Source organism: Mya arenaria, chromosome 3 (genome assembly GCF_026914265.1).
Source record: "Mya arenaria isolate MELC-2E11 chromosome 3, ASM2691426v1".
Taxonomy (NCBI): Eukaryota; Metazoa; Mollusca; class Bivalvia; order Myida; family Myidae; genus Mya; species Mya arenaria.
Genome location: NC_069124.1, coordinates 19,840,677 through 19,858,196, shown reverse-complemented (window position 1 = coordinate 19,858,196; position 17,520 = coordinate 19,840,677). Strand labels below are relative to the sequence as shown.

At 36.9% G+C, this 17,520-nt stretch overlaps 1 protein-coding gene across 1 annotated transcript; it reads right to left on the bottom strand.

Moving 5' to 3' along the window:
* Positions 1 to 7,102: 7,102 nt before the first annotated feature.
* Positions 7,103 to 16,848, bottom strand: LOC128227602 (alpha-(1,3)-fucosyltransferase C-like). Its single transcript, XM_052938295.1, has 2 exons — positions 15,560 to 16,848; positions 7,103 to 9,882 (listed from the first exon to the last, which is right to left on the bottom strand). The coding sequence occupies exons 1-2, from the start codon at positions 16,688 to 16,690 to the stop codon at positions 9,826 to 9,828; spliced, it is 1,188 nt and encodes a 395-aa protein (XP_052794255.1). The 5' UTR covers positions 16,691 to 16,848; the 3' UTR covers positions 7,103 to 9,825.
* Positions 16,849 to 17,520: the final 672 nt, after the last annotated feature.

The following is a 17,520-nucleotide window of genomic DNA, read 5'->3' as shown; positions in this document are numbered from 1 at the left end:
TCTGTACTGTTCGATCCCGTTTAAACTCCTCAGGCCGAATATGGCTAAGTCTGTGACGTAATGGTAGTTACTGTTAAAGTTATCGACAACCGAGTCGTTGTTTCTTGTGCAGATATGAGATATGTTCAAAAGGTGGCTTAGATTAAATGTGCCACGTTTCCCCAACGTTTATGTATTTTGGCACCGTCAGCAGAACACAGCGTACACTACCTTAAAAGATTTGCATGCGATTTCATTCCGCACTGTGTATGCTCGTCCTCTTGGGCACCGTCAGCAGAACACAGCGTACACTACCTTAGAAGATGTGCATGCGACTTCATTCCGCACTGTGTATGCTCGTCCTCTTGGGCACCGTCAGCAGAACACAGCGTACACTACCTTAGAAAATGTGCATGCGATTTAATTCCGCACCGTGTATGCTCTTTCTCTTGCGACATTGAACTTGTCCGCGATAATAAAGTATGGGCTTATAGCGCATTTCCTCAATCCGTAATGATGGCTTGTGCTCTTTTGTCTCAAAGTTCTGTTGAGGGTTTTTTAGTTGCTAAAGATTATCGTTTGTCTTAAAGGGGCTCATTCATATTTTTGGATTTGATTTCCTTTTTACGGTAATGCATCGAAAAACAATAATACATATACTATAATTATTTTTATCTTTGACAACGAAATTGCTGAAAAAATACAAATGAAATATAAAACCCCTTGTTTAAGTGGGGAACAGAACAATCAAAAACAGAAAACTGACAATAAAACTGCTCGACCACTTAATTAGGACTCTTACATAAACTGATGGATATTTTAACCGTCAACACTATTTTTGACATAACAGTGTTGCTGTTAATGAACAGTTGCTATTAAGCAGAGACGCCTTTTCCAGAATTTAAGGGAAATCAAACTTAGCAATTTAGAAACAATAAAATAAATAAATAAATCTGAAATATTTTTGTTAGGTAAATAGATATCGGAAGCATTTAAGATTCGTTATCAGATCAATAGGTTTTTTTTTTTTTAAAAAAGGCTTTTCATTGACAAAACAATTTTGTATTGTCGTGAAACGGAATACTTAAACATAAATGTAAAAGCGTTCTAACGCTCTTCAAAATTGAATACAATATTTGAGAATATACGAACATTTATTGAAGGGCTCTAGCCATCAGTATCTTAGTTGTAACAATCCTCCTTATGATTTGCCACACTTTATTTCGTCATATAAAAGACCATTTACAAAAAAACAGTGAGCCCCTTTAAATTGATGCTAATGGTGCATAACAGAACACTTTCTGATCCTAAGCAATGGGTGTCATAAATTATGTTTAATGCATTACATGTAAAATGTATTAATACTTATTTCTGTCTGAGTAGCATGTGAATATAAAACAAAAACTTCATATTTAAGATTTTGAAATTTGATTATAAATCGAACGCGTTGGATATAACAGATATTCTTTATTTGATAATGGTCGTACCCCGTTGAGATATGACGACTAAAACACTTTCAAATCCAACTATTATCCAACGTTATTTTAAGTCGTATTAGTCAGTCGATATTTTGGAGAGAAAAAATGCACATTGGGTTAAAATTTTGAAACTTTGTTTACTTGCACTACCAGCTAAGCTCAATCCGACATGTGATGCGTTACCAGCTATACCCACCTTTTACATGTGATGCCCTTCTATTTATACTCACCTCAGACATAAGATGCGATACCAGCTGAACCAACCTCCGACATTTGATGAGCTACCAGCTATACCCACCTCCGACATATAATGCGCTACCAGCTAAGCTAACCTCCGACATGTGATACGCTACCAGCTATACACAGTTCCGGCATATGATGCGCTACCAGCTAAGCTCACCTCCGACATGTGATGCACTACCAGCTAAGCTCACCTCCGACATGTGATGCACTACCAGCTAAGCTCACCTCCGAAATGTGATGCACTATCTGGTAAGCTCACCTCCGACATGTGATGCACTACCAGCTAAGCTCACCTCCGACATGTGATGCACTATCTGGTAAGCTCACCTCCGATATGTGATGCACTACCAGCTGAACCCACCTCCGACATGTGATACACAATCAGCTATAACCACCTCCGATATGTGATGCACTACCAGCTATACCCACCTCCGATATGTGATGCACTACCTGCTGAACCCACCTCCGACATATGATGCGCTACCAGCTAAGCTAACCTCCGACATCTGATACGCTACCAGCTATACACAATTCCGGCATATGATGCACTACCAGCTAAGCTCACCTCCGACATGTGATGACCTACCAGCTAAGCTCACCTCCGACATGTGATGCACTATCTGGTAAGCTCACCTCCGACATGTGATGCACTACCAGCTAAGCTCACCTCCGACATGTGATGCACTATCTGGTTAACTCACCTCCGACATGTGATGCACTACCAGCTGAACACACCTCCGACATGTGATGCACAATCAGCTATAACCACCTCCGATATGTGATGCACTACCAGCTATACCCACCTCCGATATGTGATGCACTACCTGCTGAACCCACCTCCGACATATGATGCGCTACCAGCTAAGCTAACCTCCGACATCTGATACGCTTCCAGCTATACACAATTCCGGCATATGATGCGCTACCAGCTAAGCTCACCTCCGACATGTGATGCACTACCAGCTAAGCTCACCTCCGACATGTGATGCACTACCAGCTAAACCCACCTCCGACATGTGATGCACTACCAGCTAAGCTCACCTCCGACATGTGATGCACTATCTGGTAAGCTCACCTCCGACATGTGATGCACTACCAGCTGAACCCACCTCCGACATGTGATGCACAACCAGCTATAACCACCTCCGACATGTGATGCACTACCAGCTATACCCACCTCCGATATGTTATGCACAACCAGCTGAACCCACCTCCGACATGTGATGCACTACCAGCTGAACCCACCTCCGATATGTTATGCACTACCAGCTATACCCACCTCCGACATGTGATGCACTACCAGCTATACCCACCTCCGATATGTTATGCACTACCAGCTAAGCTCACCTCCGATATGTGATGCACTACCAGCTGAACCCACCTCCGACATGTGATGCACTACCAGCTAAGCTCACCTCCGACATGTGATGCACTATCTGGTAAGCTAACCTCTGACATGTGAAGCACTACCAGCTAAGCTAACCTCCGACATTTGATGCACTATCAGCTATACCCACCTCCGACATGTGATGCACTACCAGCTGAACCAACCTCTGACAAGTGATGCACTACCAGCTAACCTCACCTCCGACATGTGATGCACTACCAGCTATACCCACCTCCGACATGTGATGCACTACCAGCTGAAACCACCTCCGACATGTGATGCACTACCAGCTAAGCTCACCTCCGACATATGATGCACTACCAGCTGAACCCACCTCCGACATGTGATGCACTACCAGCTGAACCAACCTCCGACATGTGATGCATTACCAGCTAAGCTCACCTCCGACATATGAAGCACTACCAGCTAAGCTCACCTCCGACATGTGATGCACCACCAGCTAAGCTCACCTCAGACATATGATGCACTACCAGCTAAGCTCACCTCCGACATTTGATGCACTGCCAGCTAAGCTTACCTCCGACATTTGATGCACTACCAGCTGAACCCACCTCCGACATATGATGCACTACCACCTAAGCTCACCTCCGACATATGATGCACTACCAGCTAAGCTCACCTCAGACATCTGATGTACTACCAGCTTAGCTCACCTCCGACATGTGATGCACTACCAGCTAAGCTCACCTCCGACATGTGATGCACTACCACCTAAGCTCAAGTCCGACATGTGATTCACTACCAGCTAAAATTAACTCCGACATGTGATGCACTACCAGCTGAACCCGCCTTCGACATATGATGCACTACCAGCTTAGCTCACCGTCGACATGTTATGCGCTGCCAGCTAAGCTCACCTCCGACATGTGATGCATTACCAGCTAAAATCACCTCCGGCATGTGATGCACTACCAGCTGAACCCACCCCGACATATGATGCCCTACCTGGTAAGCTCACCTTTGACATGTGATGCACTACCAACTAAGCTCACCTCCGACATATGATGCACTACCTGGTAAGCTCACCTCTAACATGTGATGCACTACCAGCTAAGCTCACCTCCGACATATGATGCTCTACAAGCTAAGCTCACCTCCGACATGTGATGCACTACCAGCTGAACCCACCTCCGACATATGATGCACTACCAGCTTAGCTCACCTCCGACATGTGACGCGCTACGCACTATACCCACCTCCGACACATGATGCGCTACAAGCTATACCCACCTCCGACATGTGATGCACAACCAGCTAAGCTCACCTTTGACATGTGATGCACTACCAGCTTTACCCAACTCTGACATGTGATGCGCTTCCAGCTATATCCACTTCCGACATCTGATTCAATACCAGCTATACCCACCTCCGACATGTGATGCGCTACCTGGTAAGCTCACCTCCGACATGTGATGCACTACCAGCTATACCCACCTCCGACATGTGATGCGCTACCTGGTCAGCTCACCTCCGACATGTAATGCACTTTCAGCTTAACCCACCTCCGACATCTTATGCATAACTTCAATCGTTACACCATTCGTTGGCATTTCAATCCTCGGAAACAAAAGAATGCAGATATTTAACCTTAATGTTTTCAATATTGCAGTAACCATGATAAAACCAAACATTGGGGCGTAATATTTTATAATTGATTTTTTTTAGAAAACATACCAACGTTATAAGATAAGAGATGAAATTCATATTTTGATAAAAAGTAATTTTGGTAACAATAAAATTGAGAACATACAAAAAAAAATGGAAGAAAAGCAGAATTTGGTCGCACCGACCGAACCCATGTATTGTAGAGGTGCAGTCGAGCACCCCTGTCCATCACACCATGGTAGCGACATGCTCTTGGTGATATCTATGTTACAAAAGTAACCATTTCGTCACAATTTGTAAAAAACGAAACGCTAATTTTTAACATTTAAATGTTTATTTTTGTGCAGGGGTTGAATTGTTATCGACAGATTTTGCTGTTAAGTAGGGTATTGAAAATGTTTCTATCTGTCGTTTATGAACTCATTTCTAAATATAGTCAAAAGATCTCTCCAAAGCAGATAATATCGCTTTAAAGCTGGACTCTCACAGATATACCATTTTGACAACTTTTTTTGTCTTGGAAAGAGCAAATTTTTGCGTAAATTTCTGCAAACCAACGATAATAGATTGCTGACACAAGATCAGATCGCAGATTTTTATATTTCCGTTACAAAATTAATGTTTTATGGCTTAGACCGTTACTAACGGTTTAAGAAAAATGCATAAAACATCATTTTTTTTATTTTAAATATAAAAATCTGCGATTTTATGCTTTGTCAGCAGTCTTATATATCCATAAGGTTTCCATGGATTTTCGCAAAAATTGGCTCGTTTCAAGACAAAAAAAAGTTGTCAAAACGTTCAATCTGTGAAAGTACAGCTTTAAATGGTTGAATCACAATCATCTATCACAAACACTGATAACATTTTGGTTTATGCACGGACGTCGAGTTTCAGTCATTGATTGTTGAAATATTTTCGTATGATTATTTTCTTCTTTATCAGTCGTTTGAAGGGATGGTATTCAATATTCATCTTAATTCAATCTTATATCCACGTTTATAATTAATTAAATTAATAAATTAAACACGTGCACCACTACACTATTCACATTAAATAACGATACAATAATTAAAACATTTGTTCATTTATACTTAAGTATTTTTGGTCGATTGTGACATTTTTTTTAGTCGATTGTGACAAAAGGTAAAAACATAAGTAATCACTCTCGAATAATCCGTTTCCTGGGAAGAAAGACCATATCTAAAAAAAATAATATCTAATTAACAAGCAGTTATTTATTTATTTTTCATTTCTTAATTTCATTGCAAAAAAAACGGTCCTTTACATCCAGTTCGAGCCAACGAGGGAATCGAGCCAAGCGATCTCGAGCCAACGGGTTTCGACTGTATACCCTTATATTTTATAAAAGCACAGGTTCTCCATTCCAGTCTAATTGAATCATGTATCTTGCAACGTGTGTCAATACTGATCATTTATTTTATTTCATAAAGCCAGCCTAATAAAAAACCTGTTTTTGAATAGGATCTAACCCTATCCAGACCTAAGGAACACAATAAAAATTGATTGAACTGTATTGATTTGGAAAGGCTTGGAGTATTGTATTGGTTCAAGCTTAAATCCTCAATGGCTGCGTTGCGCATTAAAGCTGCACTCTCACAGATATACCATTTTTACAACTTTTTTTTTATTTTTTGTCTGGGAAAGAGCAAATTTTTGCGTAAATATCTGCAAACCAATGATATAAGATTGCTGACAAAAAAATCAGAAAGTAGATTTTCATATTTCCGTTCGAAAATTGATGTTTTATGGCTAAAACTAACGGTTTAAAAAATGCATAAAACATCAATTTTTTAAACTTAAATATAAAAATCTAAGATCTACTTTTTTGTCAGCAGTCATATATAAATGGTTTCCATGGATTTTCGCAAAAATTGGCTCGTTCCAAGACAAAAAATAAAAAAAGTTGTAAAAACGTTCAATCTGTGAGATTGCAGCTTTAAGCTAGGTCGATATAATGTCAATTTGTGTACAATGTGCCAACGTGCACTTAAAACGACACTAAAATGACAAATACCTGTGTTAAGTAAACAAAAAAGGAAAGTGAAAGTAAACAATATTTTTTTATTAAATAAGTATATTGTAAAATGTTTGGTTTGTCAATTTTTTAGCATATGACTATATATTAAACAAACGTGTTGTAACCTAAAACTGTACAATTACATTAGGGAAAATCGAAAATCAGAAACTCTATTAACATAATGTTATAAAAGTTTGCATTCACAATTTTTTCAAACCATGTTTAAAAATTATTTTTTGGAACAATCTTTTTACAAAACCCCATTTTCTGTGTATCTCAGTGCAAACAATTCGGGAAGTATAAGATATTAATTTGGAAGCTTCATTCAATAATTAACTACCTGAAAAGTTCAAAATAAAACTGTGTTTAGTATATTAACACTGTGACGGAAACAGTTCTACTTTGCTGAAACGTGTTATTAACGCCAGTGAAAATTGAGTCATAAGTTTCAAGTTTCATGTTTTATTTATAATAAACCAGGAGGTCGTAGACCCATGAGACATAAAGTGCACAATGGTGACAAATACAAATAATATGTACTTGTGCGGTAACATATTAACTATTAAATTTTATGACAATGGCTATAACACTAGACTGTTACAAAATGTCTATTTGACATAATGTGAAAAGCTTTGTAAACAAATACACTCAAATTCTTCAATGTTCCTTCATTTTTAGTGTCAATTAACTCTATAAATTTGTGCATTCTAGGATGTCGTAAATAGAAGGATGGCAATAAAGAGTTTCGAATATCATTTTACAATGGATATTCAATAACAAAATGGTATTCATCTTCTAAAATATTACATTCGATATATTACATTCAAAAAAAGCTTGGATTTACAACATTTTCTGTCAAACGAGCATTTGCCAGCTACAATTTGGTGTTGACGATTATTTAAACGATTTTAAAATAACTTAATTTCAAATAAAAACATATTTTTACCAACATAAAATCTGTGCATGCATCGCTTAAAGGTAATAGCCACAGTTTTAGACCAGGGCCCAATATCACGAAAATACTAAAGTCAAATCTCAATCTCAGTCTCATCTCTTTTTATCAATTTACAGCATCATATGATTCACAATTGTAAATGTTTTACCCTTTATAAAATCGCATTCTCTTATTCATTATGTTGAGAAAAAGGTCAATATTTTATAGGAAAAAAATTGAGAGCAAAAATTGTACTTGAGTCCAATTTATTATTTTTAAGTTTTACTCAAGTACATTTCGTGCTGTAGAAATATTATTTTTAGAATATAAAGGAATCATGTTAATCAACATAATGCATGTGAGAATGAAGAAGTTTTGAGTAATTTTTAATAATGTCATACTGTCATGGGGAATAATGTCATACTGTAATGGGGGATAATGTCATACTGTAATGGGGGATAATGTCATACTGTAATGGGGGATAATGTCATACTGTAATGGGGGAGAAGTAGTTGAGATTGAGATTGAGATTTGACTTAAGTAGTTTCATGATATTGGGGCCAGGGTGCTTACTCTTAGACTATAACAGTTGCAAACGCATCTGCAAATAGAATCAGTCCTAAAAGGCGCCAAACCTGACCTCAGGGATCAGGTATACAATGTGTATAACCTATTGCCTATGCCTCATGGACATGTATATCAATTATCTTATCATAACATTTATTCAGCATTAAATTATATAACATTCATACCCAAAATGCAAAACATCTCAAATAAATCAATTATTTTATGAAACAATAGAGAAGTATACTATAAATCATAGTATCAAATTCTTAATTAAGTTCTTGATAGTTTCAAAGATGCATGATATAAATATTTACGAACATTGTGCATAGGTTTTTTCACTGTCTGAGGACAAAGGGGCAATACAATTATGTTTTGTTGGCCAGTGCCAAAAGTATGGTTTTAAAGAATTACTTTCGTAGATTATGATATCTTGGACAGTCTAAAAGGAAATGATATTCATTTTCGATGGCATTCATATAAAACAAGATCAAACATGCGAGTGTACATAACTTGTTTGCGGTTGAGCGATGAATATATAATAACAAATAAACCGAGAGGTTATCCCACGTCAGATTGATATTCGTACTATCCTGTTTGAATAAGATGAGCTCATATACATGAAGTATTCTGTTTGAACAGATACTTGAAGTAAGGGCTAATGTTTCTTTAATATTTACATTGTTAACAAACAAAGCCATTTAAACACAATTCCACAATACGCGTATTTACAGCTAATAACTCATTGCATTTTCACCATTTTGACAATAACTATAAATCACACTTAATCACGGAATTAAGTTCTTCGAAATCTGATGATCTTCCATGTTTTGAAAATCTATCATAGGATATAATCGATCACCGAAAATTACAGTTAGACCATTTCCATTAATAATTAATGATGTAATCGAAATGAACGGTTCGGAAACGTGTTTTAATTCAATTGTATGTCAGCTTGAGGTTATAAGCTGAATACTAAATAACGTATATTGCTGTTCCAATATATTTTTCCTATTTTTAAGATTAATAACCTGGTAGAAAAACATCGATCCAGTGATTATGCGATCGATTATTGACTAACTCAATCGTAAACGATCGATTTTCGACATAATTCCATGATCGTCATATCTTTTTGATCTTCTCTGTTAAACACATGCACCAAGTCATAAATGTTTTATGCCACCATCCCTTTATACTAATGTACCTCGGAAGTAATAAGTACATCTGCACCATATTGCAAATAGACAACCAGGTATTGTAAACAGTATTCCATTCAAAGATTTATTATTGTTATCATAAACTATTTTGGCTTCTATAATGAACTGTTTACTGTGGAAATTTAGCTTTCCAGGAAGAAAACAGTATATAGATGTTATAAATCAACACATCCCAAAATCCGGGGTATTACTGGTGCATTACTTCGAATGTCCTTTCCCGATCCAATACGGAAATCACAGATCAGTCGCAAATGGTGGGATCATTTGGAGCATCCACCCGTTCATAGTTGGTTAACTTCTACATTGGTCGATATTTCAGCAGAAAGCCAAGTCCAGAGACTTTTGACATTAGTGGATCATATTCCCCACTCGAAGAGTCGTCGATCGATATCCAACACCAGCTTATTCAACTCCTGAAATGCCAAATCGATTGCCATTCAAAAATCAATTGACCAAAAACAACTGAAGCAATGAATCAATTATGATATCAGTTATACATAAAATCAGCTCATGAATAAAGATCTTCTTTGTGCTTTATGCTTCGCGCCCATCCTGCCAGTGTGAAAGACATTAGTCCACTCTTAGTGGGTCACTTGGAGTTTATTTCGTAACTAGCAAGGAAGTGCAAAACATTTTGCGGAATAAATACATTTAATTTCTTATGATCTATCCGGATATTTGATAGTGTGGTAATTTAATGTCTACGAAACGTCTAGTTAATGTGAACGAACGTAACGTTTAATTGTACAAATTCATAGAAGGCTCTTTATGCCTGGTTCTATTTAAAGATCACAACAATACTGAGATTGTTTACTACTGACATCATGGAAAAGATAGACGAAGACGTATCTTTCAACTTTTGGCGACATAGCAGCAACAGTAAAAACAGTTATGCCACTACCGATGACAATTCTAAGCTGAATTACACTATGTCCCAATCTCAAAGCAAATATGAGCAACAAGATGATGCTACTATCCATGACGAATCTTTCTCTTCAGAGGCTAGCCAGTCGTTATTAATTATTCCGACATCGCGTATGGTGGTTCCAAAAACGAGACAGGACTTTACATCTCTGAACTCCTCGCCATTAATCAGTTTGCCACACAATTGTAATGTGTATCCTGAAAATAGTCAATCGCTACTGACTGGTGTATCGACACCTGTAACCTCGAAAACAAACTCTGACCAAGGACTTTCGTTTCATGAAACAAACAAAGAACTGCCTCTAAATCAGACATCGACACCTGTACACAAAAGACTATGTGATGGAAATTTGACACGAAATGACATAACATATGAACAAGGGTTACAGAATCAAATGCTGTTGAAGGAAATAAAAAGTCAAATTCATTTGTTGCAGCAAGTGAGTTTAAACCTACAGGGTCAAGTGGAACAATGCAACTTGAAAATAGACTCTTTGATCGAGAAATCTGCTACTATGCCTCAAATTGGATGTGCTCACAATATATCGGATACGACAGAAGGTGAAAACTCCGAACTTGGAAAAAAAAAAAAAACTTATAGTCAGATCTTGACAGGGAACGAAACCTGCTTGCAAAATAACCAACAGCAAAACACAACTCAGCGAAAGAATAATGGAAGCAAAACTGTTAAATTGACACAGAAAATACAAACGGCGGAAAAAACGTCTTTGAAAATGGCCACTAATCACAATCAGGCACGCAAAATTGAAGTGGTGATTAATAGACCAAGCTCCGACCCTGGAACATGTTACCATGACCTGCCGCCTGTGTGTGATGAAACCGCACCTACAAGACGACACGACCAATTCAGAAGTCCTACACGAGACCACTCTCAATCACCAAATAAAAAGATTCTTTTAATGGGTGATTCAATTTTCAACAGAATAAATATGAAGGGTTTACATTCCTACGTACACAAACATTCTGTTTCAGGAGCCACTGTGAAAACATTACTTAGAGATATTGAATTATTCGATATTATGAACTTTGAATGCATTCTCATTTACATCGGAGGAAACGATATTTCTGGAAATGCGGATCACGATCTTCTAGAAGAACAGTATGATCAACTGATAGCCATGATTAAATCTCGAAATCCAAATATCAAAGTTATTCTTTCAAAGTTGGCACCGCGAGGGGATGTTGACGTTACAGCTGTCAACATGATCATCGAACGGTTAACATTACATCATGGAATCGAATATGTGGATAATTTTAGGTCGTTTTACGATAGAAACGGACAACTCATTATGCGTTTCTATAATTTCACTGACCATATTCATCCGTCAAATTCGGGGATCAAACGGATTCTGGGAACAATCAATGAAGTCATTAACATAGTTTATGACTTTACGAAATGTGTATATCCACCACGTGCGGCAAATAACTACCGTGGTAATCGAAATGTTAGGCGAACTGGCAGTACAAGAATGGACGATGATCGATGTTTAAATTGTTTTGAAAGCAACCACCAGACTCACGAATGTAGACACAAACAACCAATAACGTGCTGGTATTGCGGTCTGATTGGCCATAAATCTGACAAATGTTGGAATTAGGAATTCGGCAAAGAAGCCGTTTCCTGTGGCATAGAAAGTGCAAATTATTTCGCAACTCTGCAAAACATTTGTGACACATGCAATGGAACTAACTGTAACTGTGACTTATTTTCCCAGAGTAAAAGCTGTTTAAATGATAATATGAATACATGTATATATAATATAAACGATGACAATGACGTTCAAAACTCTAACGCTACAATCTTAAATATTTCGGAACACATGAATTTAACTAATTTAGGATTAAATAATAAAAAAGGTTTAACCATCGGTCATTTAAACGTAGCTGGACTGTCTTCTAAATTTGATGAATTACAATTAATGCTAACATCTAAGAAAAACAAAATAGATATAATGGGTATAAGTGAAACGAAATTCAATGAAAACCATAAAACTGAAACATTTCATATAGATGGATATCAAGTACCTCTTCGTCGCGACCGTTTATTCAATGGCGGTGGAGGTTTGGCAGTATATGTAAAACAAAACGTAAATTGCATACGACGATTAGATTTAGAAGGAGATGATATAGAAATAATTTGGTTAGAAATTATGCCAACAAAATGTAAATCTTTTTTAATTGGTTCACTTTACAGGCATCCAGAATCTAAAGTTGCATGGAAAGAAATATTTGACACTCATATAGAAAATGTTCAACTTGAAGAAAAAGAAATAATAATTTTAGGCGATATAAATCGAGATTTATTAAATTCCGAAATAAATGATGAATGGTCTAGCTATATTTTATCACTAGGATTAAAACAGTTAATAAAGCAGCCGACGCGTGAATCTTCAACTTCAAAAACTTTAATAGACCACATTTATACTAATTGTGATCAAAATATATGTAATGTAAGCGTGCCCAAAATAGGAATTAGCGATCATTATCCGATCCTATGTACAAGAAAGTTAAATTATAAAGAAAAAATCAATTCACATAATTTTATAAAATACAGATCATTTAGGTCATTTTCAGAGGAGTCATTTTTATCAGATCTTATCAGAATCCCCTGGGGTAATCTAAACAACACTGATACTAATGAAGTACTTCACACTTGGGTATCTAATTTTTCAAGTGTTGTAGATAATCACGTCCCAATTAGAATTCACAGAGTTAAACACATAAAACAACCAGATTGGTTTACACCTGATATTTTAGATGAAATTAAAAAACGTGATAAATTTAAGGCTAAAAATGATATGGATAACTACAGAGTTTCAAGAAATAAAGTTTGTACATTGATAGATAATTCTAAAAAAGAATCTTATAAAAGAAAAATTGAGGAAGGAAAATCAGACCCTAAAACAGTTTGGAAAATATTTAAAGAACATGGTGCGTCTACAAAAAAGACAAACAACTGTAATTTAATAAAAAACATTCATAAAGATGGAATAGATATTACTGATAACCAAGATATTGCAAATACTTTTAATAACTTTTTTGTAAACGTAGCAGCTAACTTAAAAGAACCTATTCCAACTTCAAATTTTAATAAAGTAAATGATTTTGTAAAAACAAAAGTTCCTGATCATATATATTTTCACATTCCTCTGATTACGGAATCCCAAACGCGTAAAATGTTAAATAATTTAGATGTATCCAAAGCTACAGGACTTGACCAAATAGGGCCAACACTTTTAAAATTATCAGCCGATGTTATATCAAATAGTCTTACGTATGTTATAAATTGTAGTATAAAACAAGGTGTTTTCCCAGATGAATGGAAATGCGCCAAAGTTAATCCTTTATTTAAAAAAGGTTCATCAAATGATGTAAATAACTATAGGCCAATATCAATTTTACCTACTCTTTCAAAATTGATTGAAAAACATGTGCATGATTCATTTGTTAATTACCTTAATCATTATAAATTATTATGTAAATCCCAAAGTGGATTTAGAAAAAAACATAGCTGCGAAACCGCATTAGTATGTATGATAGATAAATGGTTAACAGCTTTAAATGATGGAGAATTTGTAGGCGTTGTTATGTTAGATTTTTCTAAAGCATTCGATTTATGTTCCCACGAAATACTATTAAAAAAATTACAAATTTACAAATGTGGAGATAATACTATTAAATGGTTCAAGTCTTATCTTACAAATAGAACTCAAGCGGTGAACTTAAACGGTGTTCTCTCTGAAAAGCAAATTACGACATGCGGGGTCCCGCAAGGGTCTATTCTAGGGCCTCTTTTATTTATTTTATTCATAAATGACTTGCCTATGTATGTACAGGATACTGTTTCAAACGTTGATATGTATGCAGATGATACTACAATATATGACACAAATAAATCTAAATTTGAAGTTGAAATGAATTTACAAGCTGCTTTGAATAACGTCAGTACATGGTGTCTAAACAATGGTATGGTATTAAATGCTTCAAAAACAAAAGTAATATTGATAACGACACCCCAGAAGCGGACAAAATTAGTTAATCAACCTCTAAATTTGAAATATAAAGACTTAAATCTGGAAATCACAACAGGTGATAAAATTCTTGGCATATATATAAATGAAAACCTTAAATGGGATACGCATATAAAATTTCTTAGGAAGAAAATATCAAGTAATTTGTGGCTATTATCAAGAATTAAAGTATTTATTCCTGTTAATTATAGAATAATGTTTTACAAAGCCTATGTCCAACCACATCTTGACTATTGTAGTATCATTTGGGGTAGTACAAAACAATCAAATATCCAGGTTTTAGTGCGATTACAACGAAGAGCATGTCGTATCATTCTAGGTGAACAATATACCACTTTAAGCGAGGCTTTGAATATAATTAATTCTCTTAATATTGAACAGAGGGTTTCACTTCATAAAGCCAAATTTATGTACAGGGTATCGCAAAATGCAGTCCCGTCATATATTCAAAATATGTTCAATTACAATGTCAGGCGTCCAAATCATTTACGTTCTTCAAATAAATCGGATTTTTTAATACCCAAACCAAATATAGAACTTTTTAAAGGGAGTATGTCGTACTCTGGGGTAAAAGTATGGAATAACATTCCAAATGAAATAAGACAGAGCGAAAGTATTAAAAGTTTTACAGTAAATTATACTAAGTGGATTAATTCGAATCAACAGTCATAAAGCTAAAATTGTAAATATGGCCATATGTAAGTCTGTAAGTTAAACCTCTGCCGCCATATGTATGTATTATGTTGTTGTGTAACATTGTTATCATGTTGATCATGTTTATGAATAATGCTAACTTTGAATTTGTTATGCTGATTGTTATATTGCTATATAATTATGTATTTGTATGTATGTAAATATTGCTTTAGAGGGCCCCAAGGAAGATTAGTTTACACTAATTGGGTTACCCTCTGTAAATAAAGACTTTCATTCATTTCATTCATTCATTCATTCATTCATTCATTCATTCATTCATGGTTGAAATTAATTGGCCAATGGACCGTAAAGCCCGTGGACATTTCGGTATAAGTAATGTCGTGACCTTGGAGCGTTTATTCTATATATCATGGACTGTAATTACTATGGACAGTTCGGTCGGTATCTAGCACACACGTACCTGTACTTTGGGACATATGTCCGCGCGTACCCAGCCTTCAAGGTCGGCCACAACCCGTCTCGAGGTATCTGCGTACAGGTGCTGGCACAGCAGGCAACTAGAGCAGCGCCGCTCAACCCGGAAGTGGCGTCGCCAGTCGAAATAACTATTGTAAAGAGTTTCATTTGTCATCACCTGTTCTAAGTAGTCAACGAAAGACTCGATGTCTCCATAGTCATGAACACTGATAAAAGAATTAGGAATAACTACATTTTTCACATGCTGATATTCCCAGTTAACAATTGGAATTTGATCCCTACTTATAGCATCCCAGTATTTTTCAGTGACATAATCAGTGCAAAGTGAGTTTTCAAAGGCTAGGTAGAATCGGTATTCTTCTAAAGGTTGGTTGCAGTTTTCATGATAGCATTTTTTGGAGTAACATCCGCCATACATATCGATATCTAGATGTTGTTGCATTTTGTGAACCAGTCTGTATCTCCTCGAGGCGTCCCCACAGTTACTTATCCTACCAGTAATGTTTCTACTTTTCTCTCGGTAAAAGTTACGTCTTTCCAAATCTTTTGATGAACTGGACGACTCATCTTCTGTCAAAGCAACTGACCAACCATACTGGAAAGGAACCACTGAATCAGTTCGGTACCACATAGTCCAGTTAAACAGTTTATTAAAAACCCGGAGATTTCCAAACAAGTTTGAAGGAGGCTCTTGGTTAGTTAGCACCCATATCTGTTCCTTTCGGCGATATGCCGGAAATTCAATCGTCTTTGTTGTATCGATGTGCCAGTTGTCCGGCCATAAATCCGTCAAGTGGTAATTGATTAAATCAGCTTCATAGAACATGTTTTTGTCATCTGTTATGTTACATTTCACTGGACACGATTTCAAACAGTTCTGTTCTGCTTTTAAAAATCCATCTCCATTAAATGGCTTCCAATAAAGTAGTAGCCTTTCCGCTGGATCACTTACAACAGCCCGTCCGTCCGCCCGCGTCAACATGTCCAACCTACGGGGAACAGCCTCTCCACTCATGTAATGAGGAACAAAAACAAAAATGCATACCACTGCTAGTCCTATGAATATAAATTTGTTGCCACGCTTTATCATTACAATGCAGGAAAGACTCGACATCCGTTATCATGTCCTGCTGGTTAATGATTGAATGTGTTCTATAAATAAGTCAACACTGTTAGAATTATCGTAAACTCCATAGCTCTTATTCACGCCTCGTTTAAGATTATCGATATTCAATATGGCGACTGTCAAAACAGCTTTACGCGATCCAGGTTGGACGACCAATTTGAGTCACGTTCCCCATATTTCTATGAGTAATGTGGTTTAAATTATTCAAGAACATTCAAAAGTTCACCTCCGACATAAGATGCGCTACTAGCTGAACCCAACTCCGACATTTGATGCGCTACCAGCTATACCCACCTCCGACATATGATGCGCTTCCAGCTAATCTAACCTCCGACACGTGATGCGCTACCAGCTATACAAACTTCCGGCCTATGATGCGCTACCAGCTAAGCTCACCTCCGACATGTGGTGCACAACCAGCTGAACCCACCTCTGACATGTGATGCACTACCAGCTAAGCTTACCTCCGACATGTGATGCACTACCAGCTAAGCTCACCCCCGACATGTGATGCACTACAAGCTAAACCAACCTCCGACATGTGATACACTACCAGCTAAGCTCACCTCCGACATGTGATGCACTACGAGCTGAACCCACCTCCGACATGTGATGCACTACCAGCTGAACCACGTCTGACATGTGAAGCACTACCAGCTTAGCTAACCTTAGACATGTTATGCTCTACCAGCTAAGCTCAACTCCAACATGTGATGCTCTACCAGCTAAGCTCACCTCCGACATGTGATGCACTACCAGCTTAGCTCACCTCCGACATGTTATGCGCTACCAGCTAAGCTCACCTCCGACATGTGATG